The sequence below is a fragment of the Leuresthes tenuis genome, unplaced genomic scaffold (assembly GCF_036924035.1).
Source record: "Leuresthes tenuis unplaced genomic scaffold, fLeuTen1.0.hap1 SCAF_24, whole genome shotgun sequence".
Taxonomy (NCBI): Eukaryota; Metazoa; Chordata; class Actinopteri; order Atheriniformes; family Atherinopsidae; genus Leuresthes; species Leuresthes tenuis.
Window position 1 is genome coordinate 8,445,340 of NW_027325378.1, and position 24,631 is coordinate 8,469,970.

Here is a 24,631-nt window from a genome sequence, read left to right on the forward strand (position 1 = left end):
TTAAGTGGCTTAACAAACAAACATATTCCTCTGAAAATGGTCAGGTACAAGAACTGGAATAAAAATGAATGAAAAAGCAGCCAATGTCCAAAGAAAAGCTTTGAAAAACCTTCAGAAAGCCTGGAGAACTGCTACTCAGACCACAAAGATGACAAGAAAGTTTGTCTGGAAAATGTAAAGAGATGAGGGCTGGATCTTTTCAAATATGCTGTAAATTTGGGCTTGTGCACAGCTGCAAGAGCTCAGACAAGGACCTGAAGTCCCCAAACATCGTACAGTACAAATAAATGATCAAGAACAGTCTGAAACATCAACAAAGGAAATATAATTTTAACCTTTATAAATCCATCAACACTTTTTAAAGTAGCACCATAAAGACATTTTTCTGTGACACCTAAATATAACTGAACATCAGACAAAGTACTGCATCATGAGTGTTAAATAAAAGCTTTAATGGCACAGTTTATACAGTGTATTACAGGATGTGGACAAACAACAATCAGTTATTTAATTGAACACAATGAATACAATATTTGGACCCTTTAATAGTGAGTGAAGCTCTTTGAGATGTTAGATCTCACCAGTGCCCCCCCCCCCTTCAGTGGAAACATGAAACACTGTTGAGATTCAGGCTGGTTTCTACAGTCACTCCTTCAACACAGAGAGAAGAAACAGTGTCCAGAAAAAGGGATTTTCTGTAGTTTTTAAGAGAAGAAAAGAAAATCATCTAAAAACGACCTGAATTATCTTAAAAGCTAGAAAGAAAACGCTGGTTATAATGTAGTTCAGATACGATCTCATGGCTGAGCCATTTAACCTAAAATCTGCATTTTAGACATAGTTTTACATAAAGAACTGAATAATTCTGACATGACAGCCTGATTTGCTAAGAGCCAAACTGCTCCTGAAAAGTTGTTTGTGATGTTTGAACACAATCAGGAAGTGGTAAGATGCTGAGATTCCACCAACTCAAACCTGCTTCCACCGACAGGTGCTGCTCGATGTTTACTGTGACGTATGAAAACATGACTCATACTGATTAAACTATAGCCTGTACTTACTTTTCTATCTTTATCTACAAAGGGTGACAGATATTCATGAAATCATGTTGTTGGATGAAAATACTATAAATAGATAAACTGTAAGTGCATCAACAGCTTCTAACTAATGCTGTATCTATGCATTTCTAGTTTTTCTAATCAGTACCAGAGAGATTTCACTGTTCAGTGAGTTAGTTGAAGTTATGATGCAACCATAAATATAAATCTGACATAACATCAATAAATTTGCATATTCTTTAAAGTGTCAAGCAGTACCTAGCGCCACCTGCTGGAGGGAAATAATCTGGGTCAGTGGAGCAAGCAGCAGATTTAGTATATAATGTTCAGGAAAAGATCATCCCAAGTTCTTTGTAATCCACATGTTTAGATGTTGATAAATCCACCATTTAGTGTCTATTCTGTTCAAAATCATGGTCCAGAAAATGTCAAAACATAACAGAGAAGTCCAACTTGACATCTTCAAACTGGTTGTGAATAGTTAGAACCCTCAAAAGTTTTAGTTTTATCAAAACGAAAGAAAGAAAGACAAAGAAACAAGAAAGAAAGACAAAGAAACAAGAAAGAAAGAAAGCAAAAGTTAAAAGACAGAAATAAACTAATTTAAAAAAAGACGGTTTGATCAGACTGACTGGAAATTTGAACAGTTTCACATCTCTCTGAAGCAGGAAGCACAAAATGAGGGTGTTAAGAGACATTTTTAACCTGTTTAAACCTGTGACAAAACAGAGACTTGAAGAGCTGAGGTCATTAACTGGAAGTTGTAGAAAGAGGAGGCGGATCTCTAAGAAGCAGCAGGACAGAGGAGGCGGATCTCTAAGAAGCAGCAGGACAGAGGAGGTGGATTTCTAAGAAGCAGCAGATCCAAGCAGTGACCCAAAGAAAGATGAGCAAACCCGCTTCTTAGAAGAGACTGTGTGTTCAGGAATGACTCGGGTCGAGGCAGAAGGTTTCCAAACTCCTGCAATATAACTTAATAATGCAGTTTGTTGATGTAAAACAACCTGGAATGTCTGCAGCTCTGCAGGTTTGTGTAAAGAACTGATGTGGAGGAGTCGTACAGGTCACAGGTCACTGGTCTTCTTCAGCTGCTTGTTTCACTGCTCTCTGTTTGCTCTTTCTTCTCAGGCTTCCTCGACTAAAACGGTCAGAAAAACAATTAATCAAATACAACCTCAACTGCTAAAAAGTTGGGACTTTGTGTAAAATGTAAATAAAAACAGAACGCAGTGATTTCAAAATCTCAAAAAACGACATTTTAAGCACAATAGAAAATGTTGAAAGGGAGACATTTCACTATTTTGTGAGCAATATGTCTCAATAAAATTGGGACAGGTCCATGTTTCCCACTGTGTAGCATCCCCTCTTCTTTTAACAACATCTGTAAACATCTGGAACTGAGGAGACCAGCTGCTGGACCTTTGGGAGAGGAGTGTTGTCCCATTCCTGTCTGATGGAGGATTCTAGCTGCTCAGCAGTCCTGGGTCTTCTTTGTTGTATTTTAAATGTTTTGAGGTGGTGAAACATCTGGACTGCAGGCAGGTCAGTCCAGCACCCGGACTCTTCTATGAAGCCATGCTGGTGGAATAGATGCAGAATGTCGTTTAACATTGTCTTGCTGAAATATGCAAGGCCTTCCAGCATTGATGGAGCCTTTCCAGATGTGCAGGTTTCCAGTTCCATACGCACTAATGAACTGACTTTGAACTGAGAGCTGATAACAAGCTGGATGGTTCCTCTCCTCTTTAGTCTGGTGGATGCAGCGTCCATGATTTTGATCCATCTGACCACAGAACAGTTTTCCACTTTGCCTCGGTTCATTTTAAATGAGCTTTGGTCCAGAGAAGACGGCAGTGCTTCTGGATCATGTTCACATATGGCTTCTGGAAGTGTTCCTGAGCCCATGCAGTGATTTCCAGGACAGAATCAGGTCTGTTTTTAATGCAGAGCTGCCTGAAGGTCACAGATGTCTCCAGATTCTGTGAATCTTTTGATGATATTATGTTCTATAGATGATGGAATATTCAAAGTCTGAGGAACATTTTTCAGAAATTGTTCCTCAGATTGTTGTTTTACAGATTGTTGAACCTCAGAAAATCTTTACTTCTGAAAGCCTCCGCCTCTCTAAGGTGCTCTTTTTATACCCAACCCTGTTACTAACCTTTTGCTAATTAACCTAACTAGTTCCAACATGTTCCTCCAGCTGTTTCTTTCTAGCACCACTTACTTTTCCCGCCTTTTGTTGCCCCTGTCCCAACTTTTTTGAGGTGTTTTGCTGCCGTCAGATTAAACAGTAAAATGTCTCATTTCAAACACTTTTGTTCCATCATGAATAAAATGTTAGTTTATGATATTTGGAAACCATTGCCTTCTGTTTTTATGTCCATTTGACACAGCGTCCCAACTTTTTGGGAAGTGGGATTGTACATGCAAAATACCGGCAGAACCAGACTCACCTTTTTCTTGCCGAATGGTGGATCTTTCCACAGCGTCTCTATGGCAACACGACCCTGCTCAGTCCAGGTGTACACCGAGTCTCGACCATCCTGGTGGAAACACGAGAAAAACCATCAGGAAGGAAGGCAGAAGATGCAGCTGGTGTTGATTAGGGTTCATTTGTCATGGAAGATCATAAAATAATGATAATAATAATAATACTAGTGTAAAATTTGGGGATTTTCTTCTGTTTTTAGTTTCTATTGTAAAGCATTCGAAGGAGCAACATACTCATAAAAGATGTAATAACAGAGGTGGTTTCTTATAGCTGTTAAAGACGATCGTCTATCAACATGTAACTGAGCATTAATAGAAGGATTTCAGGAAGTGGTTTTTCTCATTTCTAACAGTAACCAAACTGTTCATTTCGCCGTCCCGCTCGGATTTCACATCCTCAGATGTGAGAAGCTGAGGTGTGATTGTGTCGGGGTGTGTCTGTCTCCATGTGTGCGCAAAGGAAACAGGGAGAATAAAATAACCCAGCCATGAGAGGGAATTAGAAACACAGTTCACAACCTGGGCTTCCTGCACGGAAGCACAACCCTTTCCTAAAAGGAAGCCAGTCACAGATCAAACGCACACAAACAGTGATAACTGGAAAGTTTTAATGCCTGTGTGGTCGGTCAGAGCCGGACAAATACAGTTTATAATGTCAGGGTTAGAGTTTGATTCCCAGCTAGACTCTGACTGTCAACTTTTCTTTTCCTTGTAAAAGGGCTAATTTGTGCCTAAAATAAAATAAACCAAACAGTGGAGAGGCCGGCAGCTGTTTCCTGAGTGCATGTCAGAGCAGAGGGAAAATATTTAAAACATATTACAACAGATTTCTATCTCCATCAAGTCAGTGTTTCCACTGACAGACCTTTAATGCATCGGAAAATTCCAGCTCACAGAGCAGCCACAGTCATTTCCCCATTTAGAAGATGAGGATTATGAACACCTCTAATTCTTCACGTCTAACAAACAGCTCTTAGTGTTAAATGAGGCTCAGCTGCTCTGGTCAAGTCAAGTCAAGCAACAATCAGGGACAAAAATCTAAAGTCTGATCTAAAGATGGTAATATTGGATGTAAATCTATTGGATTATATTTGGTTTGATCTGGACTGTATCTTTAACATGACCTTTGTTGTGATTAGGAGCAATATAAATGAAACTGAACAGAATTTAACCGAAAACGCTTCACCTGTTTGTGTCCAATAAGCCATCAGGATGTTTTCCAATGTTTTAGTCTTTTAAAAGACAAAGAAGTGTTACTCAACAACACAAAAAAGGGGACTCCTACCAGAAACACTGCAATTTTGGAAAATATTCACTCAATCTGTCAAACACAGGGTGCTGGAAGCTAACAGTAGCTTAAGATTAATGATGAATTGTATTTTTGCATAGGAGGGGGAGAAGTGATGTTCCTGCATTCAAAAGGGCACCTGATGAGTGATTTTAGGAAGTTACATGGTGCTATGTCACAAAGCAACAACACAATATTAGAGAAAAACTTAAACCACCAAGGTATGTCTGTAAAGGAGTAAAAATATGCACAAAATATCCCCAAAATCAAACAAGTTAAACACCGAGAACAAAACCAGGTCAAAACGAAGTTCCCAAAGAAATTTAGAAACTTGCCCAAAACCAGTTCAAATCTTGTCAAATCCAAGTTTAAAGCCTTTCCTAAAAGTCCAAAACCAGTCTAAAAGTGGGTGAATTTACACAACTAGAGAAGAGAAAAGAAAATAACAAAACCAGTCTAAAATAGGTGTAAAAACCTAGATCAAAACCATGTAATAAACTTGTCTAAGATCAGCCCCAAACCTCTCAGCTTGCCCCCAAAACAGGACAAAAAGTGCTCCCCAACCAGTCCAAAACCAGTGAAAACTATAATGATAAAGACTAAAAAAACAAAAACCGTGTAAGATATTTGTTCAAAACCAGTCCAGTTTGAAACCTTCCCCAAAAGAATCTGAAACTAGTCTAAAACTACCCGTATTTTGCGCACTATAAGGCTCACCTGATTATAAAGCGCACCCTCAATTATGGGGTCCATTTCTGTACATAAGATGCACCTGATTATAACCTAATGTTCTCTGATTGGTTTATCGCTGCCAGCTCACGTAGTGCATGTTTTACGTCTCTGTGTCAGCGGGAAATGGGCCGACGGTCAAGGACAACATCGTTGGTCGTTTTTTCACTTATAAACTTATAAACTGCACATCGGTCTGCATCACCCATCTCAGACTGAAGAACAGGCCCTCAATGGGACATTATGGGCAAAAGCATTAATGATGACACGATTCAATCGCTAAGTACGAGCTCGATACAATCTTCGCCCCATTCAGAGTGAATGGCTGGGATCCGCCTGACCCTGGATTCACAACAAATGCAAAGCGAGCGACGGAAGTGGCCAGTTGCCATTCATTTCCAATGTACGAGAGCGAAGAGGCGCGGCAAAAGTGAACGTGGCAGTGAGCGGCGCGAAGGGAGAGCGGTGAGTGATGCGGAGGGGGCTCAATGCCCCCATGAATGCTCGGCGCTCCCTGCGCTAAATCCAAAATGGCGGTATCCGTGACAGATTTTGGAACCCGGTGCACACATAAGGCGCACCGGATTATATGGCGTACGGCTGTTTTTAGTGTAAATTTAAGGCTTTTAGGTGCACCTTATGGTGCAGAAAATATGGTAGTTGAAATTACACCAGCGCACAGCAGCTGTGGAGCAAACAACAAAACCAGTCTGAAACTGGTGCGAAACCAAGTTGATTTGTCAAAAACCAGTCCCAAATCTCTCAGAAATCCACATTAGAAATGTGCCCAAAAGGAGACAAAAAATGCTCCTTAATGATCCAAAACCAGTTAAAACTAATATTGAACTATTACAGAACTGTAGAATTTTAAATCAAAGCCAAACCCATGTCAGGTACATGTCCAAAATGAGTCTAAAACCAAGCTTAAAACAAATGGAAAATAGACCACTAATAAGTGAACAATTTGTCAAACAGAGTCCAAAAACAAACCCAACACCAGGTTTGATGTGCTGATGAGGTGTTTCAGAACTGAAGACAACCTCTTCTCCCTTTCATGCCTAAAACTGGAGCAGAATCTGACGCGATGTGACTCATTTTTTAACACAAAGACTCACTCACACAGTCAGGACATGTTTTGTCTGCTGTGAAGTATGATATGAGGACACACCTTGAACAAGTGTGCAGCCTGCCGGGGGTAAAACATGGAGGCGGTCAGGGCCATGAGTCCTACTGGAAACACCAGCCGCTTTACCCTGGAGCCTGAAAGCCAGAAAAACAGATTTCAAAGTTCAAAGTCAAGAGGAGCTCAGAAAGGATGTCGCCTCTACTCTTTATCACACATGTTATTGACTGGCTGAATATCTAATCTCACAGAGACAGCAGCTGTGCGACATGCAGAGTTTACTGGGCAATGCCATTCAAGAAAGTTAGAAATCACTCACACTGAACACATTTTATAGCAGAGCAGGGTGAAAAATAGCAGAATGAAACAGCTTTCTAAACCGTTTTAACACATCTTTGCAAGGATCGTCCTAATCTGGAATGACTACAAGTTACTCTGCATGAAACATCTTTTAAATCTATTTTATCTCACTTGTAATCAGCGGCCTGTGGCTTAAGTAGAGTTTGAGAGAATGCACATCACCTTTGGCCAGAAAAAGTCCCAGAAAACCGGAGAAACCCACCACCGCCACGCTGGGGTAGAGGTCAGGAGGAGGGTCGCTGAGGAACTGGTACGTATCTGGAATGTCCGAGAGAAACAAAGCATGAACAATACTAATGAAACCCGGCGTGTTAAGAAGGGATCATTTCAGTTCAAATTCATTCATTAGAAACTACAATTCACTGATCAGGTAAAAGCACCAAACACACGATGGTAGAAGATGATCAAATGTGAGACTTTGTTGTCAGTTTGGATTCACAGGATTATTCTCACCGTCGACACAATTAATGAAAATTATAAAAAAACATCACCTGCGAGGCTGTTAGCAACAAATCTTGAGTCGATTGATTAGAATACTTGATTACAGAGATAAACCATATCAGGCTGGTTTAAGTAATACGGAAGAAAGAAAACAACACTAAGGAAATACAAAATATTTAAGGTATTATTGTGCCAATTGTATATGAAAAGATCAAGAGCTGAGGAAAAACTGAACAATGAGCTTTTTGCTTTAAACAAATGTCCCTTAAAAAGCACTTTTATCCAACTAGTAACTCAGATCAGATAAACAGTGAATTGTTCATTCTACACAGAACATAATTACCTACAACTAAAATTCAAACAGCAATAATAATCCACAGAAAGCTAAATATTTGTCTTTAGGATAAAAGCGAATATTTCGTCAGATTCTGCGGTTTCACACATGTACAGAAAAGATGAACTTCATCTTGAATTTTCTGTGTGTTTTGTCTCTCAGATGCAGATGTGCACCAGACGATGCGACACATCTGGACAGAGTGCGTTTTCTCACCGGTGACGGCTGTTACTGATGTGTTGATGGTGGGCTCCACCGTCCTGTACACTCGCTGTGGACCAAACATCACGAGAAGCAGACAGAACATTAAAGGGGCTGCATCTGACATCAAGTAAGTGATTCTCATTTTATATTAATGTCCAAATGCATTCAGGACTGTGACCTCTTAGACAGACTCTGGGGAGGATTCATCCCTCCATAAGACCTGTTGCCACTGATTTTCAGTCCACTTCTTGTTTGTAAAAGCAAATTCCTGTCTGTCAAACCGTGTTACTGTTGTTTTTGTTTATACAACTAAAGAAATGGAAGCAAATGATGTGTCTTTGTGACAGGCTGCTAAAGTCCCTAAAGATACAATTTAAAACTGCTTTTTTGCTAAGTTGTCTGTTAGGTGTCACAACACTGGTTCATCCCTTGAGTTAGGAGCCTTTTTTCTGCTGGAATGATTCATAGGTCAGTGTTAAGTGGCTTAATAAACAAGGTACAAGGACTAGACTGAAAATGAGTGAAAAAGCAGCCAATGTCCAAAGAAAAGACCTTCAGAAAGCCTGCAGAACTGTTGCTCAAGATCACATCTGGACGTATTTCCACAGATCAGATCATGACTCACCTCAACTTTCTCCACTCCTACCTGGACAGTTTGCTGTATAAACAGAACACAAAAATAACAACTAAATACAACACATACAGTAAAAATATGTGTTGGAAAATTACAGCCGAGCCAAACATGCTCTCAAGGACGTTCAGCATTTGACCTTCTGTGCAAATCTGTAAAAATTAAAATAAACAGGATTTTCTTTCTCATAATCTAGTATAAAAAATAGCTAATTTTATACTGTGATGAAAACCAGACCAGAGAAGTGTCAAATCCTGCCAGATGGGGTTCTCTTTACAGAGAAAAGCCACAACCATCACCTACAGAGGACATTTTTACCTTAAACTCAAACTTTATGGTTTTAACCACATAATTTACAGGCTATTTGGACTCTCTCATCAGAGATGGAATCTCAGTAACATCAGTAACATTCTTGTCATTTTTCAGATCTCTGATAAATGATCAACTCAAATCTTAAACATGTTGGAACTATTTGGTTTAGATGACTTTGATGTGGCCTTCAGCCTGAGTTGAGGTGACACACCTGACACTGGTCTGTGTACGGTTCGGCCCATTTCCTCAGCGACGCCACACTCTGCTCCAGCTGCCCCGCCTCCGGCTCCACGTACCGCGGCGTTGAGTCAGGGGTCGTGTACAGAGACGGCAGCTGAAACAAACAGCACAGTTATGCATCCAACAAACTGGAAATTCCAAGATGGGTGCTTCTGGGGTTTTATTTTGACTCAGTTTTAGACCAGCTTATAGGTCAGAGCTGATCACTGAGAGCCTCAAACATTCTTTGGCACACAGGAGAGCAGACCTGATGTGACCGGTTCATACTCTGAGTCCTGCCAAATAAAGCATGAAAGAGGCCTCCCACAGTTCTTGACGAAAACATGATGCACAAACAAAAAGGGAGCCAATATAAGGATGTCTGATATGTTCTTGTTTTTGTTGTTGTAAAAGATATAGTTGCCACTTTCCACGTCTTTTTGTTCAGCCACAATATGTTTAGTCCATTTCTATTCAGTTCAGTTCTTCTGAAAACATTAGTTTTCTGTCTTGTTGTGGACAATTTGTCTATTTTAGAAGTTGATTTTTACAGTCCTTAAACATTTTATTGTGGTCATTTTGTGCTTCTGTGGTTATTCAGACACTCTTTTCATTTAGCTTATTGTCACTTTGTGGTTATTTTGTGCCGCTTTTTCTAGGTTTGTGCCTCAGTGAAGTTATTTCGTGCCTCCCTTTGTTCAGTTTTGTGTCCCTTTGTGGTTACTTTGTCCCTCTTTGTGGATAGTTTGTGCCATCTTATGGTTATTTTTTGCCTCTTTATAAATGTTTTGTCCCAATCTGTGATAACTTTGCGCCTCAGTGGCTATTCTGACTCCTTTTGTTCAGTTTCCTGCCATTCTGTGGTTATTTCATGACTTTGTGTGGTTAATGCGAGTCGGACTTTTTATCATTTATTCCCTTTCTCCAGTCATATAAATGTATATCTGACGAGTGGTAATTACTTACATCTCATTCATATGTTAACTTATACTGTAGTGACACGTTTATCATACATAAAAACACTATCCAAACAAGGTCAAGACTGGCAGAAATACACCTGTTCGTCAACCAGCTCCCGAGGATCACAAACAAAACAAACACTCGGGAAAACTCAGCAGTGGTGGATGACCCCATATCTCATGTTCAACGCGCCAGTTCATTATTAACCCACCTCATCGATGCTCAGAACGGGCTGGATGTTCTTCTTCTTGCCCTCGCTGGCAGCCAGTACCGAGCTGCTCATCAGGGCCGTCAGCCCCGGAGCCGCGGCACACAGCGACACCTGCAGTCCAACCAACAGACATACACCGGTTAGTGACGAATTAAAACGATTTATGACTCTGCTGTCTTTTACATGATCAGAAACGAATTCAGACGCATCCCACCACGACAGTGACCCAACAACGCTGTTAATGTCAACGGCTCCTCGTTAACGGCGACCGATGCTAGTAACAGCTAGCAACATGCTAAATGAATTGTTGACTAAATTAACAGTTGAAAAACTCTACAATGAAGGTTTTGTTATAAACATTTATCTCCACTAAATAACCTATGAAGTGTAAATAGTTTAAGATGACGAAACAAGCCAATATCGTTCAAAATAGTTACCAGCTTCACATATGACATATTCATTCAGACGACTTTCGCTTTTCTACGGCGAGCTGGAGGAAGAAGGCGCTTGCGCATTCTATTCAAAACGAAACATGACGTAACAGATACGTGTAGAAATGCAAATTAACATATTTCGTATATACTCTCGTCGAAACGAGTTTTAAAGATAATTGCTATTGAAATGTATTCCTAACATGTGGGATAATAGATTTAATTAACTCAAGACAGGGCGTCTCTGGGGAGAAATAAACACTTCAAAGCAAATTAAATTAGTACAAACTAGTGGAAAACAAAAAGTAATGGGGCTTTTTTTTGGGACACTTCATCTCTCTGACTAAATGAACCTTTGGTTTTTATATCTACCAGTAACCATCGTTAATTCAATTTAATTGCGCTTTATTAATCTCTGGAGATAAATATAATTTCTGAAGTATTACATGTTGTTTTAGGATGTTAGTGTTATAGATAGATTAAACAAACATAACAAACAAAAAAACAGTTGGAAAGGTGTAGCAGAGAGAGGTGTGGTTGAAATATTCAAACATCTATTCATGGATCAGTTTGTTGTTTTTGTAGCATGGTGACAACAAGTTAACTCTCTCAGTAGACAACATGGACAGAAATTTAAAGCCAATAGGTCAATATTTTGGGTGGAGAGACACTTTTTGTCAGTGACATATCCAGGATTACACCTACTATTGTTAACCAGCTTTGTAATCCTCCTCCTTTAGAGTCTCTGTCTGCCCGTATAGTCTTAAAGCTGAGTAAAGAGGTGTTAGAGTTGTTCCTGTAGCCACGTCTCACTGAAACAAATATGACCTTTCTGTTATTATTGCTGCATTTCTTGGACTTTGGACAGTTCAGTCAGCTGCTCCCACATGCAAACAACTTTCTGGTCATCATAGTTATGCATAATAACAATCATTTCATCAGCACAACATCCCAATCAGCATAGAAAAAGTCAATAATATGCGTTTTTATAGGAAAAACATAGAAAATTTCAAGATGATGCAAAAAAAAAACAAAAACAAAAAAAAAAAACCGCAATATGTCCAGAGCTGCTGTCTTGGTTGAACAAATACTGTCCTCCCAAAATTCCCGCCATGTCTTGGGGATCTCACATTTCCTGTGACGATTAAGGGAAGAAACTATTTACTTTTTCTCCAATTTGTTCCTGCTCTGCTTCCAAGACGTCTTCTCTTTAAATTTAAATGGATTTATGGTCTTCTATGCACCACTTGGGTGTTTCCCACATAGAAACAACTGTCTTGTTGTCATGGTTACATATCACATTTGCATGGTTACATAACCTCGCATTTCTAGTTTCGAATGATTCATTGACAAGTGATGCATTTAAGAAGTTTACACTTAGAAATACAAAAGCACGCAGGCAGGCAGCTGAAAGTTGACCAATATGAACATTTATTTCTGGAAAGAAGTTACAAATCGTTTCCAAAGAGCTTCTACTCAGATTATAAGGTATGTTAATCTGATTTTTACTTTCTTTGTCTGATGCAACCGTTATAGCAATGCATGTTTTTTTTCTTTTAATCCTTTATTCTGTTTTCCTACTGACAGACTGAAGACTGATGGACTAAAGGATGCTGCACCATGTCTGAATGTGTCTCAGCTCGGGACAGGAGCACTTTATCGGTTACACATTTCTTCTTCAAACAGCAACATGAGAAGAGGAGGAGGAGCAGCAAACTTCAGCATGGCGCATGTGATGTTCATATCAGCTGCGGACTACAGTAACACACAGGAGGCTTTTCTCCCAAACCAGACGTGCCCCCAACTGTGCAAGGAAAAATGACAAGACTGGTGTTTTCGATCCTTAAAAACAGAGATTTGAACAAGTGTTGAAATTTGGGGGGGGGGGGGGGGGGGGGGGGGGTTAAAAGTACACAAAAAGTTTCATTTACTGATATTTAGCTTCTGTTTACAGGGAAATCTGGAAATGACAAGTGGCAACACGGCCATGATTGACCAATAACTCAAGTAGTACCAAGAATATGAATTATTTCCAAAAATGAATAGATTCCAGCTTCTCATTTGTCAGAGTTAAATTTTTGAAAACATATTTTTAGTTTGTCCACAAATCTTTGACATTTTATCAATTCCTTGACTGACAACATTTCTTGACTTCTTCAATTTTTTCTCCCCCTTAAGAGCACTAATTTATCCAAGTCTAAACTATTTGACAACAGAGAAATGTACATGAGATTTCCATTAGTGCCATCAAGTGTTGGAGGAATTCCCCAAACCAAAGTCGATTTGCATGAACGCTGTAAAGCTGCAGCTTAAAGTAGTGTAAACAGTAGAGACTCAGTGGGTGGAATGACATGGGGGTAAAAAGGATAATACCATTTTGTTTTTATGTCTGGAGGAAAGCTAGGTCTGAACCTCTTAAATTTAACAGCTTGTAAATGAGAATCTGCATTCAGGAAAATGCACAGTTACTGCTGACTATAAGGAATTACCTCTAATTTAAACCTGTATTAAAATGTGTCAGCAATTATACGTCAATTCAGCTGAAATCCATTATCCTTCAACATAGCAAACTGGAGGACAAACTTTCTCAAAGCTTCCATTCATGAGCCACATGCAGTGCTGCTGGGGCTGAAAGGGTGTACAGCAAAGGACAAAAAACAAAGAAAGAGGCTGAGGTGGGATTTGAAAACACCACCATTCCCATTTAAATTATCATAATAAATAATCCTATTACTGTTACTGCATAGCTTGGTGAAAAGCAATACCTTAGAAAATGAATACGCAGCAAACAGAACTGCATCAGTGTGTGCTGTAGCCCTTTTCACAGTTGGCTTTAAAAAGAAAATACAATAAACATGGAGCTCGTCATCAAGCACGGTTTGTTAGGCTGCAGGATCAAGGCGTTTGACTGCAGAGACGGGCAAGCTATACTGTGTGACAACAGAGTGTTTGCATCTGCTGAATAGCTGTCTTTCAGGTGACTTGTCAGTGTCTGAAATTAACACATCTGGCTGCGTAAACTGGTGGAGATACTGACAAGTGAAATAAATAAATAAATAAAACGTTAAAGCACTGGTTCAAAACAGTTTTTAAAGTCATTAACAGCTAAAAGCTTTGGTTACACTGAGCGTCACTCATTGTAAATTAATTTCAAACACACATAACTTGTAAAGATGAAAAAATGTGAAGACCAGTTTAGAGGTATGGGTCTCAAGCAAGAACATCCTTTCAGAAGAAATCTGCAGGTGCTATTAAAGATCATTAGTTTTAGTAGTCGTTTGAGCTGAGAACAAATCTCATGAGGTAAAAAAGGTGGTTGTGGAAGGGAGCAACGAGCTGTGACTAGCTTTAGCTGAGGCTAACTGTAGCTATTGAATGGATGAGTAGGATAATAAAAAATAAATATCTTGGTTTGTTATCCCACAAAATTAAATGAGGGAGCAGTTTTAACTTAAGCAGATAACTCAACTTCAAGAAATCAAAAAGGCTAATTGCCTGCTTTTGCTAACTAACTTTTCAGATCCAAGAGATTTGGTGATGTAACATTAAACAGCAAACTGCACAGCTAATGTCTGTGGGCTGAATAAAGTGAAAGTTAGCTTCTAAGCTAGCTAGGCTAGCCTGAGCTAAAGCTTGGTTTACCTACAGATTTTGCACCACTGTGTGTATATGATGCAACAAAAAAATACCCATTTTGATGACCTGACAAACATTTTTGTTTTTCGGTTTGTTTATTTTAAATACATTAATGAAGTAGCAGCAAAATGAGTTCATGACGAAGAGGAAATAAAAGGAGCGAACAATAAATAGGTTAGCAGATCTCAGTAGCTGCCATCTCAATTTTTGACCAATGAATATAATCCTTTTCAGTGGTTCATCTGCCTGTAAATAACAAAACCAAAATGTTTATAGTTGTAAATGAACGCATTATATTGTTAGCTATATAAATAGTGATATTACTGGGACATACAGAGCATTTTTAGATCATTTGTGGGTTTTATTGTAATGCTTCCTCACTTTGATAAAATCATCATCCGAGACAGAAAACTGTAAAGTCTGGTGCAGAAAGACCTTTCTTTTCTCATTGCTGGTGTAGTTTTTGCTTCTAATCCCATGTAGAACCAATCCGATATAATTACAATCAATGTTCAACTGGAATATAACCCTTTCTAAAGCCGCTTTAAACATGCACTGGTATCCTGAAATGTTCTAGAGATGTTCCGGAGAAGGTGCCCTGGACTTCCTGCAAGGAGTTCCAACCAGGCCCTCTGATGAAAATCAGAAAATGTTCCAGAGCATTTATTGTTGCTTTATGAGCACGCGTGTGTGCTGGTGACAGTTTATCTTTTCTGTTGACCTGTATGCTGCTTTCTGCTTGCTCCTCACCATTGTGGATTCATACAAATACATGCAGAACTCGTATCAACACAGCGAGGAGCGTCTCTGGCTATTCTGAACGTGCTGTAAAGGAAACACTGATTTCCATGGCATCATTTCTGCATCATGGGCTGTCTCCCGAATGCTCTACACAACCTGTTTCTCACATTTCCAGCCGGCAGAGCGCATCTCCAGTAGAAAGCCTCTCTGTTATGTGCTTGTGTGCTCAGTATCTGCAGAAACAGACCAGACCAAGTTGCCTCCTGAACATCTCCGGTGTTTGTGTGTGAAAACTGTTTCAGCTCCCTGAATACCACTCTGCTGTATGAAAATGTTCTTGCATGAGGTCCAGACAGACCTGTGTGGGTACATTGTACTTACTCTTGACTTGTCAGCAAGGAAGAGAAGTTAATGTCAGACACTACTAAACATCTTCCGCTGTGTTCTAACACTTCAGGTGCTGGAAGTGTAAGCTGGTAAAACTGTTCGTTTATACACACAATAAGAAACGATAAAGTGCAAGGAATGTAGACAAGAGTGAGTAAAGCACTGCTGCTTTGAGACAAAGACCTTTCCCTTCTACTCTGTGGAGTCTCCATTATCATCAGTGATAGCAAATGAAGGGCGAAGCCTTGGTTGCCATGTAATGTTCTCCCATTGACACGCATTAACTCTCAAACTGTGATACAGAAGCAAGAAGGAGGAGGGGGGCACAAAAAGACATGGTGAAGCTGTGTTGTATGAACATGAGTACAGTATGGTGGATATCTGGAAGCAGAAAGCAGAATTAGGACTGAAAGCTGGAACGCACTGGAAGCGAAAACTGAATCTATAAATTCGTATGGTGACAGTTCGCAGCTGGGAGCAGACAGAAGCATCAGCAGTGTAGCACACTGTTATAGTATCTGTTTAATGGTTTTAATTCTGTTGAATATTTGGAGAGAGAATCAACTACACTACAGCATATAGTGTTATATTTTGTCCATATACCTGATTGATGATACCACATCATCCATAGGCCTACTTTTCAAGTGTTTGAAATAGTCTTGGTTTTCACTAACCTATTTCTTAACGACAGCATATTCAAGTACAAAAACTCAGGTAGCAGGAAGAGAAACCTAATCGAAGCAGATTTGGTGTGTGGTGGAATTACAGTAAAAGTGTGACCCTGACGCTTCCAGTGCGTTTCTGCACAGACTGGACAGCCTAAATACAATAGGTGAGTAGTAGAACAGGAAACTGACCACAGTCCAAACATAAACTAGCAAAATGTAACATTTTTTATCTCCCCAACATCATTTTTTCTTAATTTTCTGTGAAAGCTAATTTTGAAAATGTTCAAGGTGACTTATAATGACGTCTCACCACGCCACGCTTCGATTGCCTTCATTAGGAAAAGCAACTCTATGTATGGCCCCAGCCATCTTTTCACCTTAAGGTAAATGCTGGTCTCTGGTTTAAAAGCCTGCGCATCAGTAGTGTCCCACCTGTAAACACCTGATCCCCCAGCGGGAGACTTCAGTCCTTGAACAGTGCATTCCCATGTCTATAAAAGGAGGTTGTTGTGGAGCGGACCTCAGCTGCAGCGTCTGACGTGCTCTAGCACATACTCTGGGAAGTGCAGACTGCACACCTGCAGGCCGTCCAGTTTGCAAGGCATCCTGGGATACTCGTCCTCCTTCCACTTGTTTTCGTCAGGGTCGAAAGTGAGGATGGAGTCACTGTAGTGGCCGTTGTAACACAGGCCGCCCAGCACCATGATCTGCCTGTCCAACACCGCCACCCCGTGGCCACTGCGACCAATGGGCATGGAGGCAAGGATGGTCCACTCGTCAGTTTCTGGGTCGTACACCTCCGTGGACGGGCAGCCCTGCGACTCGAAGGAAGCCCGCAGGATCACGCACACGCCTCCGAACACGTACAGCTTCCCGTTGTGGGAGATCATCTTGTGGAAGCAACGCGCATAGTTCATTTTAGATTTGTTCTCCCAGCAGCTGGCGTGAGTACCGGGCAGCAGCGGGCCTCGGCTGGCACGTGTCCTGTGAGAGTCCGACCCACCTGAGCTCCCTCCTCCGCCCCCACCGCCCGCCTCCCGCCCCGGATCAAACACACACACCTGTTTGGAGGTGGAGGAGGAGGTGATGCCGCCCGTGATGTAGAGTTTACCGTTTAGGACCGTTCCCTCGTGACCGTACTTGTTTACAGGATATGGGTCCACAAACTCCCAGCGGTCCTCTGTGATGTCGTATCGCTCTGTGGAGTAGAAGGTCTCGTCTCGTGTGCGGCCCGCCACTGCATAAATAAACTTTCCAATGACGCCCACAGCAAACTCTGACCTGCAGACACCATAAATACGCAGCATAATTCATCAGAGAAAGTTCAGTTTTGTAAAGTATGCACCCAGGATCTCACGCTCCTCTCACCTGGGCACAGACATGTCTGCCATGCGCAGCCACGAGTTCTGCCTGGGGTCGTAGCGGTAGACTTTGGACGAGGCGTGAAACTCCCCATCTGGTCCGAGCTCCTCTCCGCCCAGCAGGAAGGCAAAGTTGTTAACGATAGCCAGGCAGTCCGGTCTCAGCGGCACCTGAGGTCCCTCCAGCTCCCACCACACCTGAGGATAAACAGCGCAGGTTATGGACGCCGAGCTTCTCTGAACGCACAGCTTTGTGAACCACTCGAGCTCCTCGGTGTGCTTTCGCATGTGATACCTAAAAGCATCAAACTGTCGTGAATGGTAGAAAGAGGAGTAGCCACCTTTGGACGCTGCAGCAGCAGGATCTTGCTGTTGACCATGCTGTGGCCGATCATTCCCCTGAAGACGGCGGTCTGTGGGCGGACGGAGCGGATGCGGTTGGACCGCGTCTCCACCAGAGGCTGCTGGTTGACATCGTGGAAGTAGCTGAGCGCCTGATCTACCTCCTGCCTCAGCTGTCTGGAGTAACGGTAAAACTCTGATGTCTTCACCTGAGAAGACAGAACAAACTGTTTGTCGAAGACTTTGCTTCACTGATATTTTCTTAATTCAGAGTAAATTAGGTCACGGACGACCAATCAAAGAAACAGCGAATTAACTAAGAAAACTGGCTTCTCCGGTAGTATCCCATAAATCAGAAATGTTCAGACCCGTCCCGAATGGACCAAGATTCTCCTGACCAGGGCTATTATGTTGGATACAATAATCCCCTGCGTACTTTGGTAGAAAAGCAGAGGACCAGACACCCAGGGTACAGAACAGTAGGGGTCCTTGAACTCGCTGGAAAATGTGATCAAATTAAAGAAAAATGGGAGGAGCAAAACTCTTATTGTGTTGTTTAACTAAGGTTATCTGAGTGTAATAATCTAAAATAGAAAGAAAAAGACACAAAAGTGAAATATTGTCGTCACAGGCTGCTCACACCGCTGTCCACATATTTATTTACACGAGTCACTAGAAGTGCAAATGTATGAAAATACAGTTGCTGCTCCACAGAAATGTGGGATGGTGTTATCTCTTCTCATTTTATAACGGACGCTGCAGTGTTCCTATGCTTAAGGAGATCATAAAGGAAGCACTGAAGCTTATGTTAGAGAACTCAACCAGCTCTCATTATGGCAGCGAGTTCCATAATTCCAGGTCATATCACCCAGGACCTTGCTGACCGTCCAATGCCACATGAGGTCAGTGCTGAAACACGGGCCTTTGATCAGAGGTGACCCTGGGTTGAAATCAATTAAAGTACCCCACCTTTTCAAAGATGTTGGCAGGGGTCATGAGACAGAAGCGTATGGACTGCACGATGGTGTCCGTGTGCCTCCAGCGCCGCCGGTCATGCCTTAGCCACGCCTGGACGGCTTCGTACAGCTCGATTTCTGGGAAGCGACTCAAAGCGTCGCTGTTCAGGTACGCCTGGTTCAGAAAGAGAGAAGAAGATAAAGCTGTGAGCGATAAAAGAGATCACGGCGGACACGGTTTGTTGGACAGGTCCAGCAGCTTTGGTTCACTTTTAATGTTCCCCTCACCCTTCACGACTTATATGAGGCGTTATGTAGTCAAGTGGTGGAAATGTGTTTCAGAACATGAACACATTCGTGTCTCAATCATCCTCAGAGGCAAAACGTTTTCTCCCACTAAAGCTGAGCTGTTAAAGTTGGGCTCCTGCAACTTAAAAAACATTTTCACAACATTAGCCGGTCTACATCCATGCTTTCTGAAGAGCAATCTGAAGCTGTGCTTTGGAAAAGGTTGATGGAAGCAGCACGGTCTGAAAAGGGTGAAAAAGGTGGATTTCTTTGGCTCGTTGAACTGACTCAGTTCTGAGGAAGCAAACGTTTCACTCACATGACTGATCAGTCGGCTGTTTCTACTTCTGGAGAAGAAACATGAAACAATAAACACAACACACGCAGTTATAAGGAGGACTTTTCTCTTCAAATAGCCACGGTGACTGCTTACGTGTGTTCTTCCTCCTGTTTTACATTTGCCTGTTTATTAGAGCCACAAAGTCACCTGCTGACGACACCACGCAGCCTAGTTTTAAAGCCACAAATTGATGAGAGAAAAAGAGCCTGAGGAGCTTCTTCTATGAAGTTACATTTCCAAAGTTTGCTTCAAATTAATTCCAATACTGGACAAGTTCTCTGTTTTAGCATTTGCTTCTTAAGTATCTGCTCAGGATGCTTGTTTTAACACATAATCAACACAGACATGATCTGTCAAAGGCTGGACGTGAGGAGTTGGATATGAATCAGACTGAATGATTAAAGACAGACAGGTGCTGACAGAAAAAGCGTTCTGCCCAACCTGCAGTCTCTCGAGGCTGAGGTAGGACAGGAAGTCTGGTCGGCTCATGAGGGGGACAAAATTGTCGAGTAGGAAATTGTCGAGCTGCTCCTGGACACCCTCCACGCCCACGCTGAAGTCCTCCAGGAGGCGCATGACCTCAGCACAGTTCTCCAGGCAGATCTTAGCCAGCAGGAAGGAGCAGCAGAACTCCACCGCCTCCGTCAGCTGGACATACATGGCCGCCTGTCGGAACAGGGAACACCAGGAGTCTCGCCATCAGCTCTGGGTTAAAAACAGAACTTCGCATGAACCGGCAGAGCGTTCAGAGAGCTGGAGTGTTACCTGCAGGATCTCCTGCACGGTGGGCATGCTGAGCTCCAGCGAGCCGTAGTACATGAACCGGAGAATGTGGCCGAACCCAGCGGCTGTCAGCCCCTTCATGTGGATCTTGTCCTGGTCCCTCTCCCGCATGTCTGCTGTGAACATGACCCGGAAGTAGTCGCTCTGGGTGGCCAGAAGCGCCTTGTGAGCCTGGAAGAGGGACACGCAACATCAAATATGTCAAGACATCATCATGTTTAGAAGACATTCCCTTAAGTTAATTCAGCGGGTTTTTTTCTGCCTGTAAAGTCTGAGATGTAGCTCTTGGGCTTTTCAAAGTTTCTCTGAGCATTGCACAGTCTGACCTTGGGGTGAACTTGCTGGGACGTCCACTCGTGGAAAGATAAGACAGCTGTCCTGAATGTTTTCCACTTGTGAATAATCTTTCTCTCTGTAGAATGATGGACTCCAAATAGTTGGCCTAATAAATGGCCTTATAACCCTTCCCAGACTGATGGGCAGCAACAGTTGCTTCTCTAAGATCATTGCTGATGTCTTTCCTCCTCGGCATCGTGTGAACACACACCTGAACGCTCCAGACCAGCAAACTGACAAAACTTTTTAGAGAGGTGCTCACACTTACCGATGATCAATTAATCAGTGCATTGATCAGCAGCTCCTGGCTGTAACCAGTAAGGGTTCACTAAGTTTTTCACACACTGCTCCTGTGTTCTGTCTCAGTTTTTGTTCGATAAATAATGACACAGCGTAATATGTCAGGTGTTGTTGCTCATCTCAGGTTGTATTTACCTCATTTTAAGACCTGGTGAGGACCAGATGGTTTTTCATTACATCCTGACATATTAAAAATGGAAAGAGGGTGTACTTTCTTTTGTCAGTAATGTCAAATTTATGTCAAATTTAGAAAAGAGACACAAACGCAGGAGAGTGATATGTAGAACGTGATATTTGTTCACCTTTTGTAAGCTGTGGAGCTGTTTCTAGAATCCATATATTTCATAATCAATAATACAGGCACATCTCTACGTGTAGCAGTGGGATCCTCCAGTTACTTTAGGGTAAAAATAAAGCTCGCTGGCAAGGAGGAAACAGGTAAACAGGGTGTGGATACGCAGGCGAGACCTGTTAGCATACAGCTATGGCTTTAGTTAACATGTATGTGAGATCTTTGCTGTATCTGTTTACCTGGAAGTGGTGCTCTTCTATTAGCAGCGTGACATCCAGCAGCAGACGCTCCTCGTACAGCGCCCGGAAGCCCGAAGATACGCTCCCATCGTGCACCTGGGACAGGTACACCTCCACATCCGCCCCCGACATAACACACCTGAAGGTGTGACAGTTCGAAAACATGAGCGACGCCGACACACGGAACAAAGAGATAAACTGAAAATGGCAAAAACTCAAAAACAAATCCAGCACACACACAAAGACGCTCAGGCTCCCCAAAAATAAAAGGTTTCTGTGAGCGCTGCTGCTGCTGAGAACAGTAAGTCAAAAGCTGGAAGGACATTCAATAGGACGCTCAGCTTTAAAAGCTCAGCAGTTCAGCTGCTGCATCTCTTTCACAGCCAAATGTACGGAGCGCTGACACGCTGGGGAAATACCCCGCTGCACTGCAACACAGTAAGAGGAAAGACTTCCAGCAAGAAAACAGGCAGCCATGCTCACACACTGAGTTCATGACAATGTACACCAAGTAAGAAAGTGAACACAAAGTGAAAACATACACAAACATCATCCGTTCATTGACAAGCAAACACAAACACGCACACAGCACACTCACCTCTGATTGGCCACGGGCATGTCAGAGGGGGTTGTCCGAGCCAATCAGAGGACAGTGCCCCTTGTGTCCAGTAGATGCTAACAAAGTCCCTTTCTGAGCGTCAATCACCTGAACGACAAAGCCAACACAACCGCCACGTTAAAGCATGAACGCCAAAACTATGGCTAAAAGTGTGCCGACCGGCGTTTCGCACTCACATCTCGTGTCCACACACTTTTAACCCAACTCTTTGTTTCAGAATGTTGCAAAGATAACAACAACTGTGGTGAAATTCAGCATAAGACCGCAGCTTGTTAGCATATTTCATCCATTTCTGAAGGGATAGATGTGTTAGAACCGACAAACAAGGTCAAATAACTCCTAAGTTTGCTCCAATTTTCAAGGTAATTGAACCAAAGACAACATAAAAAAAATTTATTTCTTAATGTGTTGTTTTGTTTACTCACAAATAAACTGTCAAGCTGCACAACAGAGAATACGGATGGGAAACAATATCTTTGAATTTTGGCTCGATAACAAATTAATTTTACACCCTGATGGATTTGGAGTTTGGCCTATCAGTGGCTGCGATTGTGTTTTCTTCACAGAGCATAAAGCAGAAAAAGTAGCTCGAGCTCTTTGAAGATAATGAAAAGTTAAACACTAACCCCATAACTTCATCTTTTCAGAACAGCTTTGGCAGACTGTATTTAGAAGTAAAAAAATAACTGAAAGTGTGTCAGTATTAGAAAAGCTTTTACTTTCTGTAAATTAGCATCCACATCTTGCTCAAAAACACACCGAGTTTTAATGCTCATATGACCTAAAAACTTGATTTGCTTTAATTTAACAGACAAATCTGTCACAAATAATTCAAGAAAATATCCTTGTTGAACTGCAGCATTTTGTGTACCGGATGTTACGTTCCCCCAAAATAAAAGGAGCTGAAATGGAGACTGACGTCCAGAGAAATAACATTGATGCTGAGTTATTTATCTAGGTTTTAACACACAGTGGGATCGAGGGGTTGAGAGTTGTACCTTTTGGAGCCCGGGCGAACAATCACAGGCTGTGACGGCTGAGCGCTAAGGGGCCGCTCGCATTTCCTGTGTTTATGTTTCCCTGGTTCTAACAGAGGAGACAGAAGAAGACGCTGGAGTCTGTGATGCATTCAGGGATCAGTTTGTGTCAAAGAACAGCACAATAAGCTCTTAATGTCAGCTGTATTTGTATTAAAGCAGAACTTGAACCGTAATATTTGGGAAGCTGCCACTTTGCGCCCCTGTAGCTCTTTCTACTGCTCATACAAATCCATCCTGAGCAAAAACAACCAGTGTCAATCACAAAAGTATAGAGTTGTCATGGTTACAGGCCCCCTTCCTCTGCAGCACAAGCACAGCAGAGAGGAACGGGGAGAGTTCCCCTTTAATAGTTAATTTTTTTCCAAAAAAACTCAACCTTTAAACTTTGCTTTTCTTTTTAGGGTGGTGTTTAGTCAGTGTCCTACTAGAGAAACATCAACATGCCTCTGTAATGATACCAGAAGTCTGTGGATCTCTGCTCTTCTTCTAGATTATATTCCCTCATTTGGTGTTTTCATGGCGCTGATAGAACGCTGGTCAGCCATTAAAATCCTGAATCTGTAATTTAGTGCATTTTTCCTGATAAAAGTATCGGTTAATTCAACTAAAATTATCATTAAATTGATAATCTCATTACTTCAGTGCTAATCTACTGCACATTATGGTGTAAAAAATGATATTTGTGTAAGTTTTTACGTTAAGAGGTCTCCTCTTGTGAGTGACCTGACCTGGATTTCCCCGGACTGACAGAGGATAAACAACAACAAGTGTACAGCCAGCACACCTCAGTACACCAGTCTATAAATGACACTTTACGCCAAATGTCTGGTGATAAATTAAGATTTTAGTTTGTCTTATTGTCATATTTAAGTCAACAGCAGGAGTAGCACAGGAGGGCAGACTAAAGGCTAACAAAGGGGGACAAACAGTGTTGCTTTGACGTATTTATGTGCATTTAAACCAATATGGGCAGGTTAAATGCCACATCGTGTTATCCTGCCTAGTTTTGTTATAACAGCGGGAGGGGAGTGCTGCTACATGCTGAGATGAGAGCCCCAAAACAAAGGCTCCACATAACGGTTCACTCTCAGCTCTGGGATCCGGAGGGAAGCCGTTGATTCAAGCTAGTTTTTCAGATGATATGTTGAGGGGAAATCTAATCAATAAAGATTTTAAGCTCCTCGGCTAGCTACCTGTCCGGCCAAATTAACTGTCACGATTCTCAACTGTGATGACCTGGGGAGCAGCTTTAGCTTAGCAGCTAAATCCAGCCGTCTCACCTCGGCGGTGCGAATCCCCACAACCCCTCTTGGACCAGGCAGCTCTGGCTCCGTCGGACATGAAGTAGCGGGTTCGATTCCGGGATCAAGAAAGCGGAGGGCAGCGGTGCACTGCCATGTTTGTGTTGAGGTCCATCTGTCTGACGAAGAGACCCCCCACACGGCTCTAAATTAAACGGGTAACGAGCCACAGCGGTCCACAGGCTTTACGAACGCCATCTTCTGTACC

General features: G+C 41.9%; 2 protein-coding genes across 5 annotated transcripts; both read right to left on the minus strand.

Moving 5' to 3' along the window:
• Positions 1-431: 431 nt before the first annotated feature.
• Positions 432-10,861, minus strand: apoob (apolipoprotein O, b). The gene is made up of 9 exons (XM_072378034.1): positions 10,801-10,861; positions 10,364-10,474; positions 9,185-9,307; positions 8,656-8,688; positions 8,043-8,097; positions 7,214-7,309; positions 6,737-6,828; positions 3,515-3,604; positions 432-2,196 (listed from the first exon to the last, which is right to left on the minus strand). The coding sequence occupies exons 1-9, from the start codon at positions 10,822-10,824 to the stop codon at positions 2,143-2,145; spliced, it is 678 nt and encodes a 225-aa protein (XP_072234135.1). The 5' UTR covers positions 10,825-10,861; the 3' UTR covers positions 432-2,142.
• Positions 10,862-12,202: 1,341 nt separating this feature from the next.
• On the minus strand, positions 12,203-24,631 carry klhl15 (kelch-like family member 15). 4 transcript variants are annotated; one of them, XR_011910186.1, is made up of 10 exons: positions 24,403-24,631; positions 23,081-23,168; positions 21,464-21,602; positions 20,279-20,467; positions 19,955-20,179; positions 18,899-19,060; positions 17,929-18,138; positions 17,595-17,785; positions 16,659-17,507; positions 12,203-12,598 (listed from the first exon to the last, which is right to left on the minus strand). XR_011910186.1 is itself a non-coding variant. In XM_072378089.1 (10 exons), the coding sequence occupies exons 3-10, from the start codon at positions 22,079-22,081 to the stop codon at positions 16,748-16,750; spliced, it is 1,896 nt and encodes a 631-aa protein (XP_072234190.1). In that variant the 5' UTR covers positions 22,082-22,169; positions 23,081-23,168; positions 24,403-24,421; the 3' UTR covers positions 12,935-16,747. The 4 variants fall into 4 exon arrangements, 3 of the variants coding, with proteins under 3 accessions (XP_072234190.1, XP_072234189.1, XP_072234191.1); XM_072378089.1 differs by lacking the exon at positions 12,203-12,598 and adding an exon at positions 22,062-22,169 and having other exon boundaries at positions 12,935-17,507; positions 24,403-24,421; XM_072378088.1 differs by lacking the exon at positions 12,203-12,598 and having other exon boundaries at positions 12,935-17,507.